The sequence below is a fragment of the Carcharodon carcharias genome, chromosome 21 (assembly GCF_017639515.1).
Source record: "Carcharodon carcharias isolate sCarCar2 chromosome 21, sCarCar2.pri, whole genome shotgun sequence".
Taxonomy (NCBI): domain Eukaryota; kingdom Metazoa; phylum Chordata; class Chondrichthyes; order Lamniformes; family Lamnidae; genus Carcharodon; species Carcharodon carcharias.
The window spans coordinates 13977425-14002598 of NC_054487.1; the positions used below are offsets into that span (position 1 = coordinate 13977425).

General features: G+C 44.8%; 1 protein-coding gene across 4 annotated transcripts in view; it reads right to left on the reverse strand.

Annotated features, from left to right (window-relative positions):
* The window catches only part of svopl (SVOP-like), a 131220-nt gene that overhangs the window by 31381 nt on the left and 74665 nt on the right, over positions 1–25174 (reverse strand). For all 4 annotated transcript variants that reach the window (XM_041215733.1, XM_041215732.1, XM_041215734.1 and 1 more), the window contains 5 exons: positions 22463–22526; positions 19101–19226; positions 11084–11212; positions 9830–9903; positions 5456–5649 (listed from right to left, as the gene is read on the reverse strand). In XM_041215733.1, the coding sequence (XP_041071667.1) occupies positions 5456–5649; positions 9830–9903; positions 11084–11212; positions 19101–19226; positions 22463–22526 (587 nt within the window). The remainder of the gene's footprint in view (positions 1–5455; positions 5650–9829; positions 9904–11083; positions 11213–19100; positions 19227–22462; positions 22527–25174) is intronic.

The window sequence follows — 25174 nt, forward strand, 5'->3', positions numbered from 1 at the left end:
CACTCATCAGGCAAGAGTATTCCATTGCACTCCTGACTTCTGCCTTGTAGAAGGCAGACAGGTTTTGGGGAGTCAGGAAGTGGATTACTTGTCACAGGATTCCTAGCCTCTGACCTGCTCTTGCAGCCACAGTATTTATATGGCTAGTCCAGTTCAATGGTAACCTCCAGGATGTTGATAGTGGGGGATTCAGCAATGGTAATACCATTAAATGTTAAGGTACAATGGTTAGATTCTCTCTTGTTGGAGATGTTCATTGCCTGGCACTTATGTGGCACGAATGTTACTTGTCACTTATCAGCCCAAGTCTGGATGTTGTCCAGGTTGCTGCATTTGCACATAGACTGCTTCAGTATTTGAGCAGTCGCGAATGGTGCTGAATATTGTGCAATCATCAACGAACATCCCCACTTCTGACCTTATGATGGAAGGAAGGTCATTGATGAAGTAGCTGAAGATGGATGGGCCCAGGAGAGTACCCTGAAGAACTCCTGCAGTGATGTCCTGGGACTGTGCTAATTGACATCCAACAACCGGAACCATCTTCCTTTGTGCTAGGTATGACTCCAACCAGTGGAGACTTTCCCCTGATTCCCATTGATTCCAATTTTGCTAGGGCTTGATGCCACACTCAGTCAAATTCTGCCTTGATGTCAAGGGCAGTCACTCTCAACACACCTCTGGAGTTCAGCTCTTTTGTCCATGTTTGAACCAATATTGTAATGAGGTCAGGAGCTGAGTGACCCTGGCGGAGCCCAAACTGAGCGTCACTTTTGTAATTCAAGGAAATGCGGCAGTTATTGTGCACACAACAAGCTTACACAAACGGTAATTAAATAAGTTATCGGATCATCTGTGATAGGTATTTTTTGAGGATTAAAAATTAACCAGGACACTGGGAAAAGTCTTTTTTGAAATAGTATCCTGGAACCTTTTATGCTCACTCTAGGTTATAATATTTCATCCAGGAGATGATATCTCTGGTGTAGTACTCCCTCAGTACTGGCACCTGAATGCTGGCTTAGATCTTGTGTTCAGGTTTCTCGAGTGGACCTGAACCCACAACCTTCACCCTCAGAGGCATGGTGTTACCACAGTGTCAGGGCTGACACAAAGATGCTTTAAAAGATTGTAGTCTTTTCCCAACATCTTGCATTGGCTGCTCAGAATTTTCCAATTAAGCATATGTCCCTCTTCCAATTTTTTTCCAAGGAAACCCGTGTTGGGCCTCATAACTTCATGTTGAATATCCATTTCCAGGAGTGTGGCACCATGGAGTCATACAGCACAGAAGTTTGTGCCTGAGAATCACAATACAAGAAATTCAAAACTACCAGAAAATATGTTAGTTTTACAATATTCTGATTGCTTGTCTCACACTGTAACAGGGGTGTTGATGAGAAGCTCTTTTCAGGGAAACACAGCAGACAATTTGCATACAGCAGGACCCCACAAACAGCAGTGAAGTAAATTCCACTGCATCTTCGAGTTAGCCCTGACATGTGACTTATATTAAGCAAACACAATCAGTGCAGTATCCAATTCTGTTGGCAACACCACGATAAGCATTGGAGAGGGTGAGTTTAAAGAGTAGCAAGGCTGATTTAAGTTCAGGGTAAATAAACTGTGTGGAAAGGTTAGGGAGAAGTGTCAGATTTACAGTCAAAGGAGAAGGTTTAAGGAATCACTGAGGTCTGTAAACGTTAACTGATGTTGATGAGGTAAACTAAGATTGTTACTTCGAACTAAACCAACAGTGTAAAACCAGAGGACTTGAGTCTAAATCGTGAGAGAGAAACTGAGCTGACAGGCAGGATTTTACATTTTGGGTTGGGACCAACGTCGGAGCCAGAGTTGAGGCTTGCTATTTGAAATAAAAATGGCCCCATCCACCAGACCACAGCTGTAGCCAGGGAGGTGAGGGGCTTCCTCAAAGTCTTCCTGGAGCACTGTTCCCCTGGTCTGCTGCCAAGAGGCTGCCTCCAGGCAGCTGATGTGCTCCCAACACCAAGGGAGGGCCAGCAAGCTGAATGAAAAATTCAATTTGCCTCTGATCAATGGCCTTAATTAGCCTTTTAATTACCATAACTCACTATCTATCACTTGCACCCCAACATCTAACCTCTGTGAAGATGGGGGTGGGTTAGTGCTGGCTGGCAGCATGAAATTACATGCCCTCCCCACCCCTATATTGGGGCAAAAAACCTGGCCAAGGTTTCAAGTCAATAACTCGGTTTCAAGCCAATAACTCGTTTTCTTTCTCCACAGATTCTGTCTGACTTGCTGACTGTTCCCAGCATTTTCTGTTCCTATTTTAGATTTCCAGCCTCTGCAATATATTGTTTTTGCTTAAATTATGAGAAATTGTTTAAAGCAATTATTCAGAGGAACTTTCTTCCTCATTGATGGCAGGTGATTCAGATTATCTGCCCAGGAGGGTGGGGTAGGATGTTCCAGGTGCAGTTGTTGCTGTAATGGGAGAGTCCTGGTAGTAATGGAGCAGGTTTCAATGGCTGAATGGGAAATCTGGCTGCATGCCTTTCTTCCAAATACTGGCCTGGCTGAGGTCAACTAAGTCTTCATGCAGCAAGGATGAAACTTGGGGCCTTCTGAGCCTGTTTTGTTCAGTTTGGCATCAGATTTCGCTTCTCTTCTTTAATTTGCTCAGATTTCTCAGTGCCTCCATTCGGGGTGGAAAATGCACCATGTATTTGAGGTCTTCAAATTTAGGAAGGTTTATCGGTGTGGTAAATTAATACTTACACTGTTCAGTGAGTTGTTAAGCAGATGACATAAACATAAGAACATCACCAATAAAACAGAGAGTTGCTAGCACATGGAATGCTGCACCAGAAGCAGCGGTGAATGCAGAGTCCATAAAGGGGTGGATTTTCAAACTGTCACCCCTGCTTGAAACTGACGTTGCGGATTTGACACTTGCTATCTCTGTGGAAATGAAAATTGCTATGAGAGCCTGCCAATTCACAGTGCTAGTTTTAAAACTGAGTGGTGGGTTGAAAATCTACCTCAATAACTTAGAAAAGGGAAAGGGTGGTAAATATGTTAAAAGATTTAGAAGGAGCACAGATGGAGGAAAGGGACTATTTGGATAGCTCCTTCAAGTAGCTGGCATAAGCAAAATGGGCTGAACGGTCTCATCCTATGCTGCAAATTAATTCTAACATTGGCATACGAATGTGAGAACTAATTTGGATGCTTGTAATACATAAATTGAGTTTGTCCCAGTAACCTTAAGTCTGTGCTTTGTAGGGGTGAAGAAAATAAAGGCTTTGTGAAGTGAAATTACTCTTGCTGTTTGGCCGATACTATATCATCAGTAACATGTCACTGCAGTCTCACCATGGTAATGATAGTGTGTGAGGCACAGCCTAGGTGTATACTGCTAATACAAACTGATCTCACGTATCAGAAGAAAATAATTTTGTTTGTCATTATAGTGGCTAAGAATGTCGCTGAATGTAAGAACAGCCTTTTCATTAAGCTGACTCACACAGGCTAATGGAACATCTTCAAATTTAACCTGCAAGCAATTTGATTCTCTCCATGTACTCAGTGTACAGTCATGCCTAAGTTTGCCAAACATAAGTGTTATTTGTAAGTTTAGGGAGCTAAATTACCCCTTTGCTTGATATGGCACCTCTAAGGAGGGGAGGAATCTAAAAGCATAAAGAAAATTTTGTTATGCTCCCCTGATCAGGAAATCCCCTATTAAGAAAGGAGCTTGCATTTATATAGTACCTTTTACAAATCCAAGTCATGCATTATGCACCAGCCCTTTATTAAACACTACCCTCAACTAAGTATATAATTCAATTCTTTTTGCAATATATTTAGTTGAATTCCTGGCATATTACTTTCATCAACCAGTCCTTATAAATTCTTTGTGGTATGGAATTAAGAGGGAGCTCCCGAAAGTATAAATATATCCTTTACATTTTGTTAACAATACCTAGGCTCATTACTGTTAATTTTACTTGGGAGTGTCTCTTGTCCCAGTTTATGCAACCTGTCCAACAATGTTAGAATTCATCAAAGGATAACTTTAAAATCGATAAAGAGAAAAGAAAATATGAAAGTAGATTAGCAAGGAAAATAAATAAATACAGATTGTACAAACTTCTATTGATAATTAAAAAGGAAGAGATTAGCAAAAGTCAAAGCGGAGACAAAGACAGGAGAAACCATAAAGTGGTATAAGGAAATGGCAGAGATATTGGGCTAGATTTTGTGCTTCCAGTAATGGTGGCATATTCAAAGTTTGCTGTTACTGGATGTTGGAGTGGCTTTGAAACTTCTTGAGTGTACACACTATAGCACTGTGACACTTGAAGTCTGTTGTATAAAGGGTTAATGTTAAATATGTAAATATATGGTCTACATCAACAGTGATGTAAGGTCACATGACAACAGAGCACAGAGAAAGATAGTTTTATGTGGGGCCTCGTGCTGAGTCTGTATTGTACATATATAATGTTCAATAAAAGGTAAAGTTTACCAAAGCATTGTCTGCAAGTCTAGACCCATAACTACCACATCTGCGACCCGAGACAACAATAACGGAGAATCTGCAGCTGAAAAGTAGGGTGTTATCTTCATTGTGAACAGGGGCCTGATATTCTCTTTTAAACTGAATGGTCCCTGTAAGGATTGGAAGCAGTGGCATAGTGGTATTGTCACTGGACTAATATTCCAGAGACCCAGGGTAATGCTCTGGGGACCAAGAATTTGAATCCCACCATGGCAGATGGTGAAATTTGAATTCAATAAAAGTCTAATGATGACCAGGAAACCATTGCCGACTGTCGTAAAAACTCATCTGATTCATTAATGTCCTTTAGGGAAGGAAGTCTTCCGTCTGGTCTGGCCTATGTGTAATTCCAGACCCACAGCAATGTGGTTGACCCTTAAAATGTCCTCTGAACAAGGGCAATTAGAGATGGGCAAAACATGCTGGCCTAGCCAGGGACGCCCACATCCCACGAGCGAATAAAAAAAAATTAACGAACATGCAGCTTTGGAATGTGCAATTTACTTGCCAGTAGAACTTGTTGCTTCTTAGAACTGTAACCTTAGATGCAGAAGTCATGTAGAGTTATTGTCCAATTATTGCATTGAAGTTCTACTGTGTGCATCCTTATCTGGGAGTATGTAATTTGGGTTTTGCCGACCAATTTTCACAGTAACATTTTTACGAATCTTTCTTCTTGACCATGAGATATCTGCCTTTTTTCCCAGCTGTCTAAAGCTGCACCAATGTTATGTCATATTTTACATTGAAGACATTTGAAAGCGGAAGAACAGGACAATCCTCCAGCTTTCAACATACACATAATGCAATGTTCAGAGTCACATAGATTCAACATGAATTCATGAATTCCCACAATTACGTGCAACAGAAAGGATGAGTAATAATTAAGAATTTTCAAAATCTTACGCATGAATTCTCCCAAGGTGCTGATGATCATGGTCTGGTAGTCTTCAGCTTTGAACATCTTACAATGGCAGGTCTCCAATGTAGTGACCACATCTGATACCTTGCTACCTCCTGCTTTGGCGCAGACGGGATTGTTTTCCAATAGTTCTGAGCTGGTTAGAACCAGCCCATAATATGCAAATGCAGTTCCCAACCTAGAAAAACCAAGGAAGTCAATTACTTCAAAACAGGCACCCTCTTTCAATCGGTTTCAACTCAGGTTATTTTACCAAATAAATGTCGGCATATTATTTCAGGAAATCTTTATAAAACAGCAGTCAATCCTCACAAGCCTGACTCAAGTGAGCCAGGGCAAGACCATCTAAATTGGCCCAATGCTTTAAAGAACCCCTTCAGACCTCCTTCAAATACAGGCACAAATAAACATTTATTAGCCCAAGATTTGCTGAAAAAATAATGGCATCACTTTTGATACAACACCATTATTAATGTGCAAATCAGCCAACAACTTGCGATGAGGAAGAGATACCTCATGGATTGCAAATTGCTACAAACTACTGGCCAATGTATACTATTCTGCCATGAGCTTTTGAAAAACAGCATCTCACTCTCAACCTCCCCATAATTTTCATGAAGTTGCTGAATTTGTCCATAGTCTAGTAATTAACAGCACAAATACCCTTTTAACAATATGTTAATCGCTGTCAACATCTTTTGCCCAAAAACTAAACAGTTAAGATTGAAGAGTCAGATTGTGAATTGCTGTTGGATTTAAAAATGTCAAATTTAATTTTCATACTTTTCCATTCTGTCAATTTTTTTCTTTTAATCCAGTCTTTCATACCTATTTATTTTCCTTTTTGCACCTGATTTGACTTTGAATTCACCCTCTCTAATTCACCCCCCTTCTCAATCATTTTTCTGTTTATTTCTGAATCTATTTATCTCATTGCTTAAGGAGATGCACTGCTTGTTCCATTGTTCACTTAAGTTTCAGATGCCCAGTTGCTCCTGTTGTCTCATTATCAGCTTACACTTCTAGCAACTCTATGGAAAAACAAATGTTAAAAACTAAATTTTCACAAACAAGTGTAACTAACCAGACATGCAGCAAGATGTGCTGCTCCTGCAAAATCTCATTATTGCTCAGATGTAGCCAAAGATAAAGGTATATCCATTGTCCCACGGATATCATGTTGCTTATGTGGAATATTATAGTCTGTTTACCTAGTCACCTAGTGAGATCAATATTATTACCAATTCAATTCAAAGATCCACATTTCTTGAGTCATGTAAGTTGGATAAGAAATATTCTCATACGAGTGTATAGGATTATCACTATAGGCCATATACTGTTCAATTTCTAGCAATTCTTGTCACCAATGGAAATATTTTATTTGATTCAAGGGTCGATTGAGATGCCAAATCTATAACTTATTAAATTTAGTCTGTATGGCACCCACTTCTTATTTGGTCATCACTGTTCTATGACACGCAGTCATACCTGAAGTTAAAGAATTCCTTCATTGGATGGTGCATCCACAGCTCCAGAAGGTGTAGATCCCACCTCAATAACAACAACATTAACACGCTGTGAGGGAATCTCCCCGTTATCCTGACTTTCTAATGGGCAAAGCCACGGGAGATCCAGATGAAGTTGAAAGAGTCCTGGATGTTGTTGTAATTACAGGGAGAAATTCTTTTAAAGTGGAAGTCTGCAATATTGAGATCCATAGCTCAAGCAGTTGAATTCCTCAGCTCCCAAACTGATGGTGGTGACTTTGAGGCTCACTGCCATTGGCCGCTTGATTGAAAGTGCTTCATTGGGTAGGGAGTTCCATCATAGGAAGATCTGGCCATCCAACTATCCCTGGTAACTCTCAAATCTGGATCATGGCTCAATCTATAGGTGTTCAGCCAACCGAGAGCCCAAGTTAGCTCACCTTCCCAAATACATGAGAATGGAAGACTGTTATTGACATTACCCTATGTTCTGGTGGGTCAGTACACTTGCTAGGTATAACAGAAGTTCCAACCGACCCAGGTTTCATCATGTGCTAAACTAGTTAATCTCAGACATAGGGCAACATTTACTGCAAATTGCTGAAGTGGGCTTTGTGACGGGAAGCGGGCAAACAGGAATTCTGATGGCCGAAATTGATGGCCAAATTAAATGGCCGGCGCTGAGGCAGCATCATTGGGGCAGGAAGCCAATTTCAATAGCTAAGAAGGCTGTTAACATTCATTTGCATGTTGAATGGTATTACACCTACCTTTTACAATTAAGCAAATGGCAATGGGGATTATGGGCTGTCAGATCCCTGAAAGTAAAAGCTGGCAATGTTGAAGTATTGGGGGGGAAAGCCAGTCATCTCACTGCTGCCTTTCACAGGAGGATGGAAGGACTTGCAAAGTTGTAGTCTGAGGGGTATAGGTCAGCAGGAGGGGAATCTGATGGGACAGTCTGAGGAGTAGAGATCAGAGGGGGAGGGGCTGATAGGACAGCCTGAGGAAGAGAAATCAGAGGAGGAGAGGTTGATGGGCCAGTGTGAGGGTCATAGATCAGAGGGGAAGAAGTTGATGGGCCAGTCTGAGGGTCGCAGATCAGAGGGGGAGGGGGTGATGGGATACTCTGAGGGTAACAGAATGGAACTCAAATCTAGGGCGGCAGCCAGTGACATGAGTTGTCACCTTAACTTAATACAGCACGACTTCTTTGACATTGGAGCCTGGGTCGTGAAAAATATATGATTTTGCAAAATAATCCAAGAGCAGCACAAGTTTACATTATAGAATATAGCCACCTATGTTTTTTTCAATTAAGAGTAATCTTACAGCACCATGGTATGGAATGAGAGTAAGGCTGTTTTGTTTGCAAACTGTATAACTCCGCCTTCAATTTTTAATGTAGATCACAATGTTGGACACATGACCAGAGCAGCACTAAGGGAGGTGTCAGCAGGCACCATTATCAGCAAGATCAGCAAAAGGGCCCCTCCCTGTCACATAATTGGGAGGGCCCAGCGCATCACTTTCACTAATTGGCCAGCTTTTTAAAATTAATTTATGGGATGTGGGTATCGCTGGCTCGGCCAGCATTTATTGTCCATCCCTAATTTCCCTTGAGAAAGTGGTGGTGAGCTGCCTTCTTGAACTACTGCCTTCCATGTGGGCGCAGGTACACCCACAGTGCTGTTAGGGAGGGAGTTCCAGGATTTTAACCCAGCAACAGTGAAGGAACGGAGATATATTTCCAAGACATGATGATGAGTGGCTTGGAGGGGAGCTCCCAGGTGGTGATGTTCCCATGTATCTTTTACCCTTGTCCTTCTAGATGGTAGTCTTCATGGGTTTGGAAGGTGCTGCCTAAGGAGCCTTGGTGTGTTTCTGAAGTGTTTTTGTGGATGGTACACACTACTGCCACTGTTCGTCAGTGGTGGAGGGAGTGAATGTTTTTGGAAGGGTGCTAATAAAGTAGGCTGCTTTGTCCTGGATGGTGTCAAGCTTCTTGAGTGTTGTTGGAGCAACACCCACCCAGGCAAGTGGAGAGAATTCCATCACACTCCTGACATGTGCCTTGGAGATGGTGGACAGGCTTTGGGGAGCCAGGAAGTGAGTTACTGGCCATAGGATTCCTAGCCCCTGACCTGCTCTTGTAGCCACAGTACTTATAGTCCAGTTCAGTTTCTGGTCAATGGTAGCCCCCAGGATGTTGATAGTGGGGGATTCAGCGATGGTAATGCCATTGAATGATGGTTGGGTTCTCTCTTGTCGGAGATGGTCATTGCCTTGCACTTTTGTGGCGCGAATGTTACTTGCCACTCATCAATATGGTCCAGATCTTGCTGCATTTGGACATGGACTGCTTCAGTATCTGAGGAGTTGCGAATAGTGCTGAACATTGTACAGTCACCAGTGAACATCCCCACTGCTGCTTGATCGGGGTTGGCTGGCTCCTTCCCACTCCCTCAAGAATCCCGCTGATTTCAGTAGGACCCCTGGCTCCTGGACTAAATTCCTCCCATAGTTACAACCATCTCAATGTGGTAAGCAGAAATTCACTGGCCCTATTTACTATCTAAAGACCACTGCAGGAAAATTGAACTGAAAGTCAGGTGAATGACAGATTTAGGCTAAGCCATGATGCCTTACATACTTCAATGTCTCAACACTGACCATCTAGATTCCCAACTGAAGAAGGCAGAGGTGGGGTAGGGGAGGGGTGCCAAATAGTTTTCAGCACTGTGGTGCCTGTAACTCATAGGAGTCACCAACTTGAGGAGCAGAAGGAGAAGAGCCACACTGTGTTACCCACAGAATATTTACAGCTTTGTTTAAATATCTGGATATAGTTTGAAGGTAGACAGCATTTACCAGATGAACCAGGACTGTAGTGTTGTGCGTCTGTACTCTGTATCTATCAAGTCAAAGAGTGTCCCCTTCTTTGGCTACAGATTTAAAAAAAATCCAAATCAGAAATTTGTCAGTCATTTCTCCTCTCAGCCAAGATCATCCTATCACATTGATGACCTATGCACGTACTCAATCGGTGCAGCTTTCTCCAGCACTGAGTTTTGATATCATGCTCCCTGTTGTATTTTCAACAGGGTAGTTCTGAGAGACCATCTTGTAGCTTTGAGAGGTCCACTCATTGGCACAGTGCTAATATTTGATGTTCTGGGAACAACTCTCTTCCCAGCTATAAAAAAACATCAGAAAACCCATCTTTTCAACTGAGCTTTCACTCACCTCCCAAACTCTCCCATCATAGCTCATCATCTTTTCTATTTCTCATACCTCTGTGAAAACTTTGGGAATTCCTGCAGGCTAAAGGTGCTATATAAAAACTACCAAGTTATTGACATTGTTGGAATTATCCTGGCTAATGTCCCTCCTTTAACCAAAAACCCATTAACTGGACATTCAACTCATTGCTGTGTCTAGAATTTAGCTGAGTACAAAACAGCTGCCCATGTACCTATATCACAAATACCTTCCCCCTCCTGGTCCTACCAGTGCCGGCTCTTGTGGGGAGACACTGCCTCTGGAGCTAGACCTTGCCCAGGCATCTATTCTAGTGTGGATTGGATAATGAGCATCAGTTGCTCAAGGCTTCAGTTCAGGGCACTGAGCTATATGTAGACCACTCCCCATCTCCCCCATCTTGCACCACCCAAGCTACTAAAGAAGGTATGGCCAAATTAGTATTAATCAGAACTTTCTCAGCAAATGGATAAATGTGAACTTTCTTAACTCAGAAGCTCAGATTGAAGGAAATCTGGTTGCAAAATGACATTCATAATGTTTGCAGTCAATAAAGCACCAACATTGACAGCCCTTAGGAATTGAAGATACAACAAACTAAAGCATTAAGAAAAACATTCCACCTGGGTTTTCATTGACCTGTCAGCTTGTTGGCTTTAACTAAACTACAATCTTTAGCCATCTTATATTCAACCTAACTATTTTGTAGTTACTTCTTTCCAATTATTCTCCGATTCTTAGAGCATTCTAAAAGACATTCCCCCAGCGAAGATCTTATTTAACATATGATCCTGGTGATATGCAATTTTCTCCAGCCACTGGGAACTAACTTGCTACGAATATGGGAGTACTTTTTGGTCTTACCACTTCAGTTTCCATTAAAGAGCCCTGAGGAAGGCAGGAACGATTCATCTTTGCAATGTAATTCAGGGTCTTTGTAGCAATCTGAGATTTCCCCTCAGAGACATTGTAACGGGCTGATTCTGGAATACACTGAAAGAGAGAAATGATGAAGATTCAGCATAATGGGTGCGCAATGGATTGGTGGTGAATGGATAGGTGGGTGAGTTAATTGTGTTGGTGTTGTGTGGGTGGCTGGATTGATGGGTTAATGGATGGATGATTAGAAGGAGGGGAGTGAGCGTAATGATATATGGGTTGAATTGGGGCAGGATTGGGCCCATTAAGGAGCCTGAAATGTTGGACTGGTCAAGCATGTCTCCCGACTGACAAAATATGTGATCAACATTTTTAGCAACTCTGAAGGGGGAGCAAGTCACCCGATAAATTCTTGGTCACACTTTTTTATCGGGAGGGAGCTAGAAAGCACTCCAAGAAATGCTCCTACTTAGAGTCAAGATGTGAGATGAGATTATTGCTCATCAGTTATGGAAGTAGTAGTATAATTTGCTAAGAACAGAATCAGTTGGGCAGAAAATGAACAGTTATGGATGTAGCAAATCAAGACAGGATTCCTTGTAACACAAATTAATACAGGTCATCCAACTAGCATCAACAATTCTCCATAGCAATATCAAGACACTGTTGATGAAAGCTTGCTCAAAATTATGTGACACTACATTGCACGAACATTCACCAACTGTTGAGCAACTGCGAGCTCTGGAACGTTCCAGAATGTTTGGTACAGCATCAGGTTGTTTTGCTTGCAGCAGTTTTTGTTACTAAGCAATTGAACACACCTAGAATATAAAGCACGTTTTATTCAGTTCACATCTCTCCCTTCTACAGTTACAACTGATTACCTTATTACATTTCCAACAGAAACATGGAAGGAATTCCACACCCAGGTTGCAAACACTTATTCTTTGTTCCTTAAATTGGGGCATAACTTGGATACTTTTGGTGACTTCCTGCTTTTTCAGCAATGATGAGATTTCTGTGAAATTTCAAACAATTCATTGGACATACCCTTTTTGGAATGAGAACTCTTGTGGAAATATTTGCAGGATGTTTTTCAATTGTTTAAATTTTCCAGTCACATCTAAGCGCTGATGAATCCTTCAATGGGCAGAATTGGCCCAGATTTGCACTAAGTGCGATGGTGGGCTTGTAAAATGATGTTTGTGGCTGTGGTGGGGGTTTTCATGCAGTATCACCCCAGACCCACCACATTAGTTAGGCCTTCCCAGGAAGCATGCCGTTTCCATGGCGGGCAGGCTCTCATTTGCCTGCCTGCCATCAGTTCATCACACCAGGCACCATATTTAAAGTCCAGCCGTGCGCATTCATCTCAGTGCTTCCAGACCATGACTGCTGCAAAGAAGACATGGCCCTGAAAGGCAAAAAGACTGCAGCCCCCGGTTCAGCAACCCGTCACTGGAACAACTTTTGGATGCCGTGGAGTCCCATTGGGATGTCCTCTACCTCTGATCTGGCCGCAGGATGGGCAGCAACCTTACTAATCTGGCTTGGGAGGTGGTGACAGTGGTGGTCAGCGCCTGTGCCCTTGAAAAGGGGACAGCCACCCAGTGCTGCAGGAGGATGAATGATCTCCTCTGTTCTGCCAGGGTAATTCACTCTTCTCATCACTCTCAACTCAAGCATTCAAACCCATCACACATCCATAGGGATCTTACTCACTGCCAGCTCATGGGGCATCACCATTCACGCTCTCTCACTCGCCGTCATTGTCCTCATCCCATCCATGGGACCACCCACCACTCACACAGGCCAGATATACTTATCACCTGGCCAGGCAGGCATCCTGCTTACACTTTCTCCATCTCTATTCATGCAGGACAAGCTGGCACACAACAACAGGGAGTGGTCACAGACTCTTGGAAGAATGCTTGAAATCAAGGTCCTCACCAACTTTGAAAACAGAGCCATCCAGCTGGCCGGCGACAATCTGGACTAGTTCTGTGCTGACGGTGATATTGGCACTGCTCTACCAAGTGGTGGTCTAGCAGTGCAACATCCATCAGACAACCATGCTGTGAATAATGTGTCCTGTTTTACACGCCACTGCCATGCACTAATTATCTCTCCTTGCTTTCACAGGCACATTGGCAAAATAGTCAATGGAGTCCATGATCCAGGGCTTCCTGTAAAGCCCAGAAGAAATCTCTGAAGAGGAATCTGAAGGCACCCTCCTTAACGTCCCATCATAGCACTCACCCACATCCTCCCCCAGTGCAGAGACACGCACCTCGGTGGGACCTAGCCTTAGAATAGCCTCAGGATCACAATCTGGTGAGCACTTCTCACTGTCTGATCCACAGCAGGCGGTGACAGGGACCAGATGACAGGCCTCTAGACTTGGTCATGTCACAGTTGCTGGAGCTGCAAAGGCAAGCTTGGGGACATCAGGAAGGGATGTCCGCTGCACTCCTCAGATCGCAAGGCACGATGGAGCAGTCTGTCTGTCTTCAGGCTGAGGTGATAGCGCTGGCATACCAACGCACAGAAGTTAACACTGGTAGGATAAAAGCAAACTACTGCGGATGCTGGAAATCTGAAATAAAACAAAATGCGAGAAGAACTCAGTAGGTCTGACAACATCTGTGGAGGGAGAAACAGAGTTAATGTTTCTAGTCTGTATGACCTTTCTTCAGTGCTGATAGGTTCGTGGCTGCCATGGACACCTTGGTCCAGGACGTCGCTCCTACATTGCTGCACGGGCTCAACTCCATCACTAGCGCCATAGTTGGCCCCCAACAGTGTGTACTCAAGAGGGGTGCTGGGCAACTCAATCTCACTCCAGATACTCCTCTTTAAGGAGTCAGCCTGGGGCCCTTGGGCACACATAGGGAGGAGGAGCAGCAGGTGCATCCACCCAGGTGACTCCGACAGTGCCCAGCCCATCCAAGTCCCCTCTTCCTGTGACCTCAGCAGCTCCAGCTCCACAGGCTGAGGAGGGTGCCACTGCCACACAGCAGGACCCAGAATGCAGGCCAGGGCCCTCTAAGTCTCGGCCCTCCAGAGGACGCCCACCAAGGTCATAACAGACAGGGCGTAGCAGTCAGCAGGCTGCCTTCACTTCAGCTGTGGATGTCCGGGGTGCACCAAGACATAGTGGCAAGGTTAGGAAGTTAGGAAGAATTAGTTGCATAGCCTGGGCATGGGTGTTAATCACTTGTACACATTGTTCACTAATGTCAATAAACTCCTAAGAATGTTTCCCTGCCTATGGCTCCTTGTTCTGATGAGCAGTGTTCTTGTCACTCAGATGTGAAACGTTTCTGCACAAGATAAAAGGCAGGTGAGTCAGTCCAGGGCCTCTTCCCTGTGCTCTGTGCAGCCTTCAGACCACAGTGATGGTCTGGCCTCTCACTCCCTGGAAACAATACTGATACCTGCACCTCGGCAGTGCTTGTCAATGCTTCCAGGATGTAATGTGCAGGTGCAACAAAGTGTTCTTATTCTCTAAGTGTGCTCTCAACACCTTTAAGGTGGAGCTGGCCCCTATCTCTTCAACATTTGTGACCACTGATGCTGTGCTCCTGAAGGGCTCAGGTGCTGAAGGCGGATAAAGGATCAGATGCTTCTAAAGTTTCATGTCTGCATCTCTATGATATGATCCTGTCATATAGCGCAAGCACGCTGCCCTCAGCCAGACAGGAGTCAGACATTCTCAGAGGCTATATGAAGATCTATGGAGTGTCCTCACTGCATATTGTCATCATCCTCTTGCAATCGACTGCTAGGGCCTCCACTGCATCTCCATGACAGGAGCATTCTCAAGGGTTATTCGCACTGTCATAAGTCAGACTGGAGTCAAACGTTCACAGATGCAAGATGACGATATATGGGGTCACTTCACTGCATGTCATCATCCTCCACAAATCTAGCAGCTATGAGGGCCTCCTGAGTGCACCTGCCTCGTCTAGCTAGTGCAAGGGCCTCATCCCTGTCATCGTCACCTCCGAAGATCACCTCATCCTCATCAGAGGAGACATGCAGCTCCTCCATCTCCTCCTCAGTCAGCTCATCTCCCAGTTGCAGCGCCAGGTTGTAAAAGGCGCAGCAGATGATGACGATGCATGACACCCTCTGTGGACTGTACTGCAGGGTCCAGACCAGTCCAGGCAATGGAATCTCATCTTCAGCATCCCGATGGTCTGCTTCACCAAGTTGTGAGCTGCAGCATGAGCCTTAATTATACCTTTGCTCTGCTGCAGTCTGAGGCTGCCACACAGGTATCATCAGTCACAAACCCTGCGGGTAGCTCATGTCCCCAAGGAGCCATCCCTGCAGCTTCTGTGGACCCTGGAAGACTTCAGGGATCTGTCACCGACTGAGAATGTAGGAGCTGTGCACATTCCTTGGAAATTGTGAGCATACCTGCAAGATGTATTTTTGGTAATGGCACACCAGCTGCACATTGAGCGAATGGAACCCCTTGCGGTTAATGTAGTCCACCGTGTGTTGCAACAGAGATCTGAGCGCCACATGAGTGCAGTCAATCGCACCATGAACCTGTGGGAAACCCAAGATCTGGGTGAATCTAGTCGTTCTTGCATCATGGCTGTCCTGGTCCTGGGCAAAATGTACAAAGTTGTGTGCCCTCACAAAGATGGCATTCATGACCTCATGGATGCATTTGTGGGTGGAGATTTGTGAGATCCCTCCTTGGCACAAAATCCAGCAGTAGCTGGCAGATGTGACCAGCCAGCTCCCTAGACATGCACTGTCTTCGGCGACACTGGTTCTTGGTCATCTGCAGGAATGACAGGCGGCGTCTATAGACCCTGGGTGTCGCTAGATGCTGACCAGCAATGGCTCGCTGTGGTTCTTCAGCAATGTGTGCAGGATCCCTGGCCACCTCTCCTTCCTGAGGTTGCTGTTCCTGCCTCTGCTCAGCCAGGAGCCTCAGTCGCTGTCTCCTCCATCGTCTTCATGCTCTGTGGGCCATCAGGCATTTAGCTCTTTCACTAAGCTCCATGATCCTGATGTACTCCTGCAGGATGAACAACAGAGACACGTGGTTAGCATGGTACTAAGAACCCGTCCTGGTTAAGTATGAAGGTTCCCAGAGAATGCTGGCCACCACTTGACCAGAGATTAGTGCGCTGCATGGCTACCCGAGACCCCACTCATCATTGTCCCACTTCATCTGACCGATTAGCAGTAGCTTTGCCCACTGGGCTGCATTCACTGCAAGGCCGTACTGTTAGCTTGAACCATGGGGGAGACTGGTCCAAACCGGGATGCTGACATTGCAAGGGGCTGTGAGCACCTCCGCCAGTGACTGCTCCATGGCCAGCTTTAGCGAGCAGATTGTGCAATGTGTGCAGTCGTCCAACTGTTCTGCAGTCCACAGAAATGTTCATGACTTTGTAGCCTGTGCCAGCAGGGGTTGAAAAGCTTTGGAGTATTTGGTGGCACTTTGATGCTTCTGCATTGCTTGAGTGGGCAGATAAGCCAGAAGCCTGACTCCAATCATATCAATGTGGCTGCACTTGAATTGCCTCAGTTGCAAAGGAATGGTCACTTTATACAGGTTTCCCCAATTCCTGGTGACTTCTTCGCCCACCCTACCCTCTACCCCGAATGCTTGTGCACCATATTCAATGGCAGGGCTGCCCTTGCTCTTCCCCAGCCCCCTCAGCCCCCAACAGGTCGGCTCAACGGCTGGGCTGCCCTTAACCTTGACCCCACAACACCGGATAAGCTTGAAACCCAACAGACGATCCTGGCGAGCGCTGCACAACGTTACTTTGTACTCACTTCTGAGTTCCCCTCAAAGTGCAGGCCACCAAGTGCACGTCTTTTAAGTGCTATTGTGAAACACGTCGGCGTGCTTTCCTGCCGACGTGGACAGATGACCCAGCAGAGGGGGGAGGATGATTCCAGCGGGCTAGCCTGCTAATTATATGCTGATGTATTACATTGAAGTTCCCGACTTTTGATGGCGGGAAATGTGGCTCGCCATTGGCGGGCTGAGCGGACAGTTGCGAACTGATTTCACATCATCATGAAACTGATCACACCATATTGTCCACTCACGCCGCCGAACATGCCCAGCACCAGTGGGCACAGAAAATTCCACCCGATATCTTAGCTGAGACCTAAGCAAAACACAACAGACTACAATTTAAATTCACCAAAGGATGATGGCGCTTCCAATCACACTGATCTCAGAGGTCACACGCTTGGTCCTTGTGTTAGCTGTTAGCCAAGGCAATGAGGGGTACTTTATTGGACTCAGCAGCCTTGGACTGATGGGTGTACTTCTGGTTGTTATGCTTGTTGGCAAAGGTACATGTCAAGACTTTAGGTGAGAGCAAAATCGGGAATCGTTGCAATGCACTCTTCAGTCAAAAACCTAGTTAACACTCACTGTTGCTGTGGCATATGATGGATTTGATATGGTGTGATAGACAGTTAGCTGACCAGAGTTATAATTCCGGCTGTGCCTTGTGTATCCCAATAAGCTTCACTACTATGGAACTGATTACTTGTATGTAAATTGGTCAAATTTCAACACAGACTAGACTCCAACAGCACTCCACCTCAGCACCAGCTCAGGGCTCCTACCTCCTGTTACTGCTAATGTAAGTGATTCAGTTCAAATGCACACCATGGGTGGGGATTCTTTTGTAACATCTTCACCCAGCAGTCTGACTAGATGATTTATCTCAACCTCCTTCTCAGGCCCCACTATCACAGAAGCCAGTCTTCATCCAAGTTTACTCCACATGACATCAAAATATGGCTGAAGGCACTGGGTACAGCAAAGGCTACAAGTGCGGAAAAAGTTCTGGCTATAGCACTGAACATTTGTGCTCCAGAAACAGCTGCACCCCTAGCCAAGCTGTTCCAGTCCAACTAAATCACTGATGTTGACCCATTAGGTGGTAAGTTGTTCAGGTATGTCCTCTCCAAAATAAGCAGGACAAATACAATCTGACCAACTATCACCCATCATACTACTCTCAATCTTCAGCAAAGTAATAGAAAGTGTTGCCAACAGTGCTATCAAGCAGCACTTGCTCAGCAATAAGCTGCTCACTAAGCATTCATTCCCTACACCCTGATGCATAGTGTGTACCATCTACAAGATGCACTGCAGCATCTCACCAAGGCTCCTTCAACAGCACCTTCCAAACCTGTGACCTCCACCTAGAAGGATAAGGGCAGCAGATGCATGGGAACACCACCATCTGCAAGTTTTCCTCCAAGTCTTTCACCATCCTGACTTGAAACTATATTGTTGTTCCTTTGGCTGTCGCTAGGTCAAAACCTGGAATTCTTTCCCTAACAGCACTGTGGATGTACCTATACTAGATGGATTGCAGTGGTTCAAGATGGCGGTCACCACCACCTTTCTGAGGACAATCAGGGACAGGTAATAAATGTTGGCCTAGCCACCAATGTCTACATTCCATGAATGAATAAAAAAAAGACCCAAGTTTCAGACAGGGCCGTAGTTTAACATATCTAACAGTTGTCACTTCCGACAATGCAGTACTCAGTACTGCATTGGGAAGGTCAACCTAGGTTCTATGTTTAAGTCTCCACAATGGGACTTGGACCCACAACCTTCTAACCCAGAGGCTACCCCTGAGCCCAGACTGACACCTCTTTACTTTCCAACCCCTCGTGTTCAAGTTAAGAGTCAGCATCAGTTGGGAAGAGATGAGAAAAGAAGATTGAGTAAACAGGTAGGGTTTGGAGAGTGAGAGGAGTACCAGTTCAGTGGAGGGGCAAGGAAAAGGAAGAGTAGAATTGAGGTGGGAAAGGAAAGACGATGACAACCTACCCTCCATAAACAATCTGTATCTTCCATAAAGGATCTGTGTCCCTTCTATACAATCTTCAATGGCTATACTATTTTCTGTTGTCAGTTTAACACACATTTAATCAAATATCTGTTAAAATTGTGGGCTCTGAGAATGAAGGGATTGCTTTGTCTCACCTTAAATAGCACCAGCAGGATGACACTGGGTATGGTGGAAATACGCACAAGCCAACGCCAGCCCAACGTGGGAATAATTAGGTATGCCAGCAGGATCTCTATTGTGGATCCCAGGAGCCAGAAGATCTACAGGAGATAAAGGGAAGGAAATAATAAAAAGAGAAAAATAAGAATGAGTGGTCCATTTCCTCACAGGAGAAGTGAAATAAAGAATTAGGTCAGGCAGATTCTGGAGAGAGAGAAAAGAGAGTTAAAATTTTGATTAAAGATTCTTCATCTGACTTGGAAAAAGGAAGTCCCAGTGTCGGACTGAATAAAACAAAGGGAGGAGGGTGGAGGTGAAGTGTACACAGGTAGTGTAACAATACACGCTAAAATGCAGGTAACGTACATTTCAAAATAACACCCAAATGAGTTAAATCAACAGATATTGAGAATAAAAGTTGTTCATGGTTAAAAATGTTCAAGACTTAGAATAATGACATACATCAATCAGGCTCTGAAGGACTTTAGAAAGATTAGAGTAAAACAGATCTAAAGTGGAGGGGAAAGAGAAAAAAGGCAATCTTTTGAGAAAAGTGTGTTGAAGACAAGAGGGTTCATAACTCCATTGTAATGGCACAGATAGGAATTTATTTGCTGTTACAATAAAGATAATGTAAAGACTTAAGTAAACCTTAACATTAACCAAATAACTTACCCCGACCACCTAGTGCTAGCAATATTCTCCGGAGTCCACTGAGTCTCAGGGTAGTGCATTAGTTTTGAATTGATCCAGCACAGATATGATGGGACCACTTGGCCTCTTTCTGTGCTGTAAACTACTATGGCTCTAGGGGGATGATTTTCATCTCACTAGTGCCCTGCCTATACTTTAAAAATGAGCTATAGCCAAAGCAAACTTAAGTGGTGGATAGTTTTGCTGATTTACTGCAATGTTGATGTTTGTTCTGCTTTCTGTTTTAGGAAAACCTGAATTCTTGCAACCAGACACCCAGTGAGAAACAGGAGGAAATCTCTTGCATATTAGCAAATGGGATTCAAGTGGCATGATTAAGACCCCAAAGTTAATTTTGTCTCTACCACCTGACTCCTGTCAATCCCTGTTCCTGCCCACCAGGCTGAGGAGGTGACCATTTCCAGCCATAGTTAAAGGGACCTTCAGCTGCCATCAGAGAAAGCAAGATGCAGCTTTCAGAGAAGTCCTTTTTACTTCCAGTTGTTTGTGGCTCTTTGGGTCCTAATGCAAAATGCATTTCCCCTTTAAGCTGCTGCTCATGTCCAATTTCCCACTCCAGATCAGCAGGCTACCTACTGGGATACCTGCCTCACACTGGTAGCTCACTGACCGTGGGTTAATGATTTGAGCCACCGTGAAAATCCACCAGGTCCCGCACTGAATACTCCAGACACCTACCACCCTCCTGTTTAAAATGCCCACATCAAAATGGCACCCCCATATCTGCACACACACGCATACGCGCACAAACTGTAGATAGAGATCATTGTTCTTCTCAGGGGCTGGTCTTGAGCAGAACTGGGCATTGGGATAATTTGGACTTTGTGAAACCTTGTGAAACAGGCACTGTGGGATTAGCTATCTGTTATACATCTCTGTTGAACACACAGTGCAAATATAAGTATTCTTTCTTGAACAAGTTTTCCCTTCAATAGAGGAAAGCAACTCAGAGAAGCGAGCAGGAGTGCCCGCCAAGGCTATCATTTGATTTCTTAAAAATTCATTTTTGGGATGTGGATGTCACTGGCTGGGCCAGCATTTATTGCCCATGTCTAATTGCCCTTGAGAAGATGGTGGTGAGCTGCCTTTTTGAACTGCTGCAGTCCATGTGGTGTAGGTACACCCACAGTGCTGTTAGGGAAGGAGTTCCAGGATTTTGACCCAGTGACAGTGAAGGAACTGCAGTATATTTCCAAGTCAGGATGGTGAATAGCTTGGAGGGGAACTTCCAGGTTGTGGTGTTCCCATGTAACTGCTGTACTTGTCCTTCCAGATGGTAATGTTCTTGGATTTGGAAGGTGCTGCCTAAGGACCCTTGGTAAGTTTCTGCAGTTTAACACACTGCTGTCACAGTTCGTCAGTGATGGAGGGAACGAATGTTTGTGGATATGTGGTGCCAACCAAGTGGGCTGCTTTGTCCTAGATGGTGTCAAGCTTCTTGACTGTTGTTGGAGCTGAACTCGTCCAGGCAAGTGGGGACTATTCCATCAAACTCCTGACTTGTGCCTTGTAGATGGTGGACAGGCTTTGGGGAGTGGGGAGGTGAGTTACTCGCCACACGATTCCTAGCCTCTGACCTGCTCTTTTAGGCAGAGTATTTATATGGCTAGTCCAGTTCAGTTTCTGGTCAAAGGTAACCTCTAGGATGTTGTTGGTGGGTTATTCTGCGATGATAATGCCATTGAATGTCATGGGGCGATGGTTAGATTCGCTCTTGTTCACAGAAATCAGAATGTTACGGCACAGAGGGAGGCCTATTGCATCTGCACCGGCTCTCCAAATGAGCATTATGACTTTGTGCCATTCTTCTGTCTTTTCCCCATACCCTTGCACATTGTTTCTATTCAAATAATCATATAATGCCCTCTTGAATGCCTCGATTGAACCTGCCTCCACCACACTTTCAGGCAGTGCATTCCAGACCCGAACCACTCAATGTGAAAATGTTTTATCACACATCACATTTGCGTCTTTTGAAAATCACTTTAAATCTGTGCCATCTTGTTCTCGATCTTTTTACAAGTGGAAACAGTTTCTCCCTATCTGCTCTATCCAGCCCCCTCAGGATTTTGAACACCTCTATCAAATCTTCTCTTAGCCTTCTCCTCTCCAAGGAGAATAGTCCCAACCTCTCCAATCTATCTTCATCTTGTTGGAGATGGTCATTGCCTGGCACTTGTGTGGCGCAAATGTTACTTGCCACTTTGCAGCCCAAGCCTGGAAAATCATCCAGGTATTGCTGCATTTGGATATTCAGCATCTGAGGAGTCACGAATGGTGCTGAACATTGTGCAATCATCAGTAAACATCCCCACTTCTGACCTTATGATGAAAGGAAGGTCATTGATGAAGCAGCTGAAGATGGTTGGGCCTAGGACGCTACCCTGAGGAACTCCTGCAGTGATATCCTGGAACTGAGGTGATTGACCTCAACCATCTTCCTTTGTGCTAGGTATGACTCCAACCAGCGGAGATGTTTCCCCTGGTTCCCATTGACTCCAGTTTTTCTAGGGCTCCTTGATGTTGAGATGATAAACGCTAAATAGTCTTTCGTACAAAGTATCAGTTTGCCAACCGTTGAAATCTGACCACTTAGCTCTTCATAGCATACACACTTTCTCACCTGTCCCAACGGTAAAATACGACCTCGATATTTGGCAGGCATGAACTCTGTCATGAGAATAAATCTGCACAGAAGAAAATAAAATTGATGTCACCATTTCAAAAAGTTGTCATAGAATGATGCAGTACAGAAGGAGTCCATCGTGCCTGTGCAGGTTCAAGATACAAGAAGAAGAAAACAGTGAAGAATACGTGGCTTAGAGGCAGCAAAGAACAACAGAAGTCAAGCCAACGCCCAACAAGATCCTGTTCTACACATACATTGGAAAGAACCAAAGCAGTTAATGAGAATCCTTATCCAAACATAGGGAACTGAACAAGACCGTTAGTGAAACATGTGCAAATAATATATCACATCTGCATGACATCAAGACTTGAGGAAGTGTGTAAATCTTGGTCCAAGTCGTATCATTAAAAAATAATGAAGTTCCTGCGGCTTTTCCAATGGTCAGTCAAGGAATATAAGTCCAGACCATGCAGGTGATAGCAGATGGGTTCGGAGTTTGCTTGCTACACGCCATGACTAATCTAAGAGGGTAGCACTATTCTCGGACTGTACTCAACTCTATGACATGAATATTTTAAATCACTAGTGAATGAGCTAAACAAAACTGTAATGTAACTAGCTTTATTTAAACTGCAGTCAGTGCTTAGTACAAATTGTAATTCCACGCCCCTTGGAAGGGATTGGACAGTTTTAAGTACACAAACTAATTGAACCATACTAAGGTGCCATTTGTTATGTCTGAAAAAAGAGTAAAAGGACAGGCTTGTATTTATTCAGTAACTTTCACAACCTAATGACATCTCAAAGCACTTTACAACCAATGAAATGCTTTTTTGAAACGCAGTCACTGTAGTAATGTACAAAACGCAGCAGCCAGTCTATGCACAGGAAGCTCCCACAATCAGTAGTGTGATAATGATCAGATAATCTGCTTCAGTTGATGTTTGTTGAAGAATAAATATTGGCTAGGACACTGGGGAGAACTTCTCTGCTCTTCAAAATAGTGTTATGAAACCTTTCACATCCATCTTAGAAAGCAGTCATAGCCTCAGTTTAACACCTTTGACAAGACAACACTCCCTCACTGCTATCAGCTGAGATTGTACATGCATCTCAGGAGTGGGACCATGTACCTTCTGACTCTCAGACAACTGAACCACAGCTGAAATCATGAGTAGACTTCTGCAAAAGCACCAAGTGTCCTGACGGTAGGACCAGAAGTGCACACTCCACTCAGAGGCAGGAGGCTGGCCCCATGCAGCGGAGAGCCAATTAGCTACTCAGAATCATGAGGCCCAGCCAATTGTGCGACAGGGGCGGGCAGGAAGTCATTGATCCTGTTGTTATCTTACAGGGTCAAAGGTCCGGGTGCCATCACTCCCCATAAGTCAGCAGCATCAGTCTGGCTGTTTGAGAGGAGTTTTTCAACTCTAACTGCTGCTACCCCCTCTCCACCTGCCACCCTTGGATCCCTGTAGCTGGTGCCACCCATTCTCTACTGGTGATCTCAATCAACTGCTGTCACCCCATACAAAAGTGGACAAAATGTCTCAGTGCAGAGAACAAGTGGGTCCACAGTTTGGTAATGCCTCTCTGCAGGATCTCCTCCAAGCCGTCCGGGAACAGTGGTAAGGGGGTCCTGTTTCCCAGCAATGACTGCAAGAGACAGTCCTGCCTGACCAAGGTGGCCGGGATGGAGATTGCAGCAGTAAACAGCTGTGTGGTCCACAACCAAAACGGTGCAATTCCAGAATAGGGTCAACAACCTCCTCCACTCAACAAAGTAAGTGGCACTTTGCAAATTAGGCAAAATGGCTCTCATGAGGGTCATGAAGCGATGTATATGTGCCAGTTGGGAGTCAGTGAGTCAGAGACCTCAGCACCAGATGGAACTTGAGGACTGAATGTGTGGGTCTAGTTCATGCTGAGAAAGGTGTACCAGTTGTAGGACAGTGCATGTGTGGATCACTTACCAGGGAGGTGCCACTAGCTGTCCTTGGGCTGCATGCTCATAAAGGGGCTAGCTGTCCACTGAGATGAAACCTTCTGTCTGCCTACAGGGTGAAAGAGCACATTAGACCAGGGAGTGTTCGAAGATACTTGATGACTGCCTGACATCCGCATATTGACTCCTTGAGGCAGGTGACCTGGCCTGTAAGCAGGGCATACACTGAGCTGTGAATGGCAAGGCCAGAATGTCAAGATAATAGAATGTGGATGTCTCCAATCTGCTTTTGAGATCTCGGCATACAGGAAACACGTGTGCCATAGCGTTGGGAAGCGGGATTGTGATTTATCGTATCCAAATTCTTTGTGTTCTACATTGCAGGTCCTCGCATTCAGAAGGATCGTCGACAGCAAGACAGTATTCCACCTTTGAGAATGATGGCAAGGAACACTCAGAGGATGCACTGTCACATCATTCCCCCGCACCCTCTAACAGTGCAGAGACAGTGGCAATGCATTCGCAATTAGGTTTGCGGACACAATCTGATGAGCACATCACAGCAGCTATGGAGGATGTGACACCCAATGTCTCTGACAGTCAGAGGACTGCTGGAGATCAGGCCCATACTGAGCCTCACGCCAACGATGACCCTCTTGGAATGACCGCAAGAAACCTGCTGGAGATGCAGAGACAGGTAGGGGAACATCTGGCAGAGATGACAGAAGCCATACGCCCCCTTGAACGAATGAAGGAGTCAT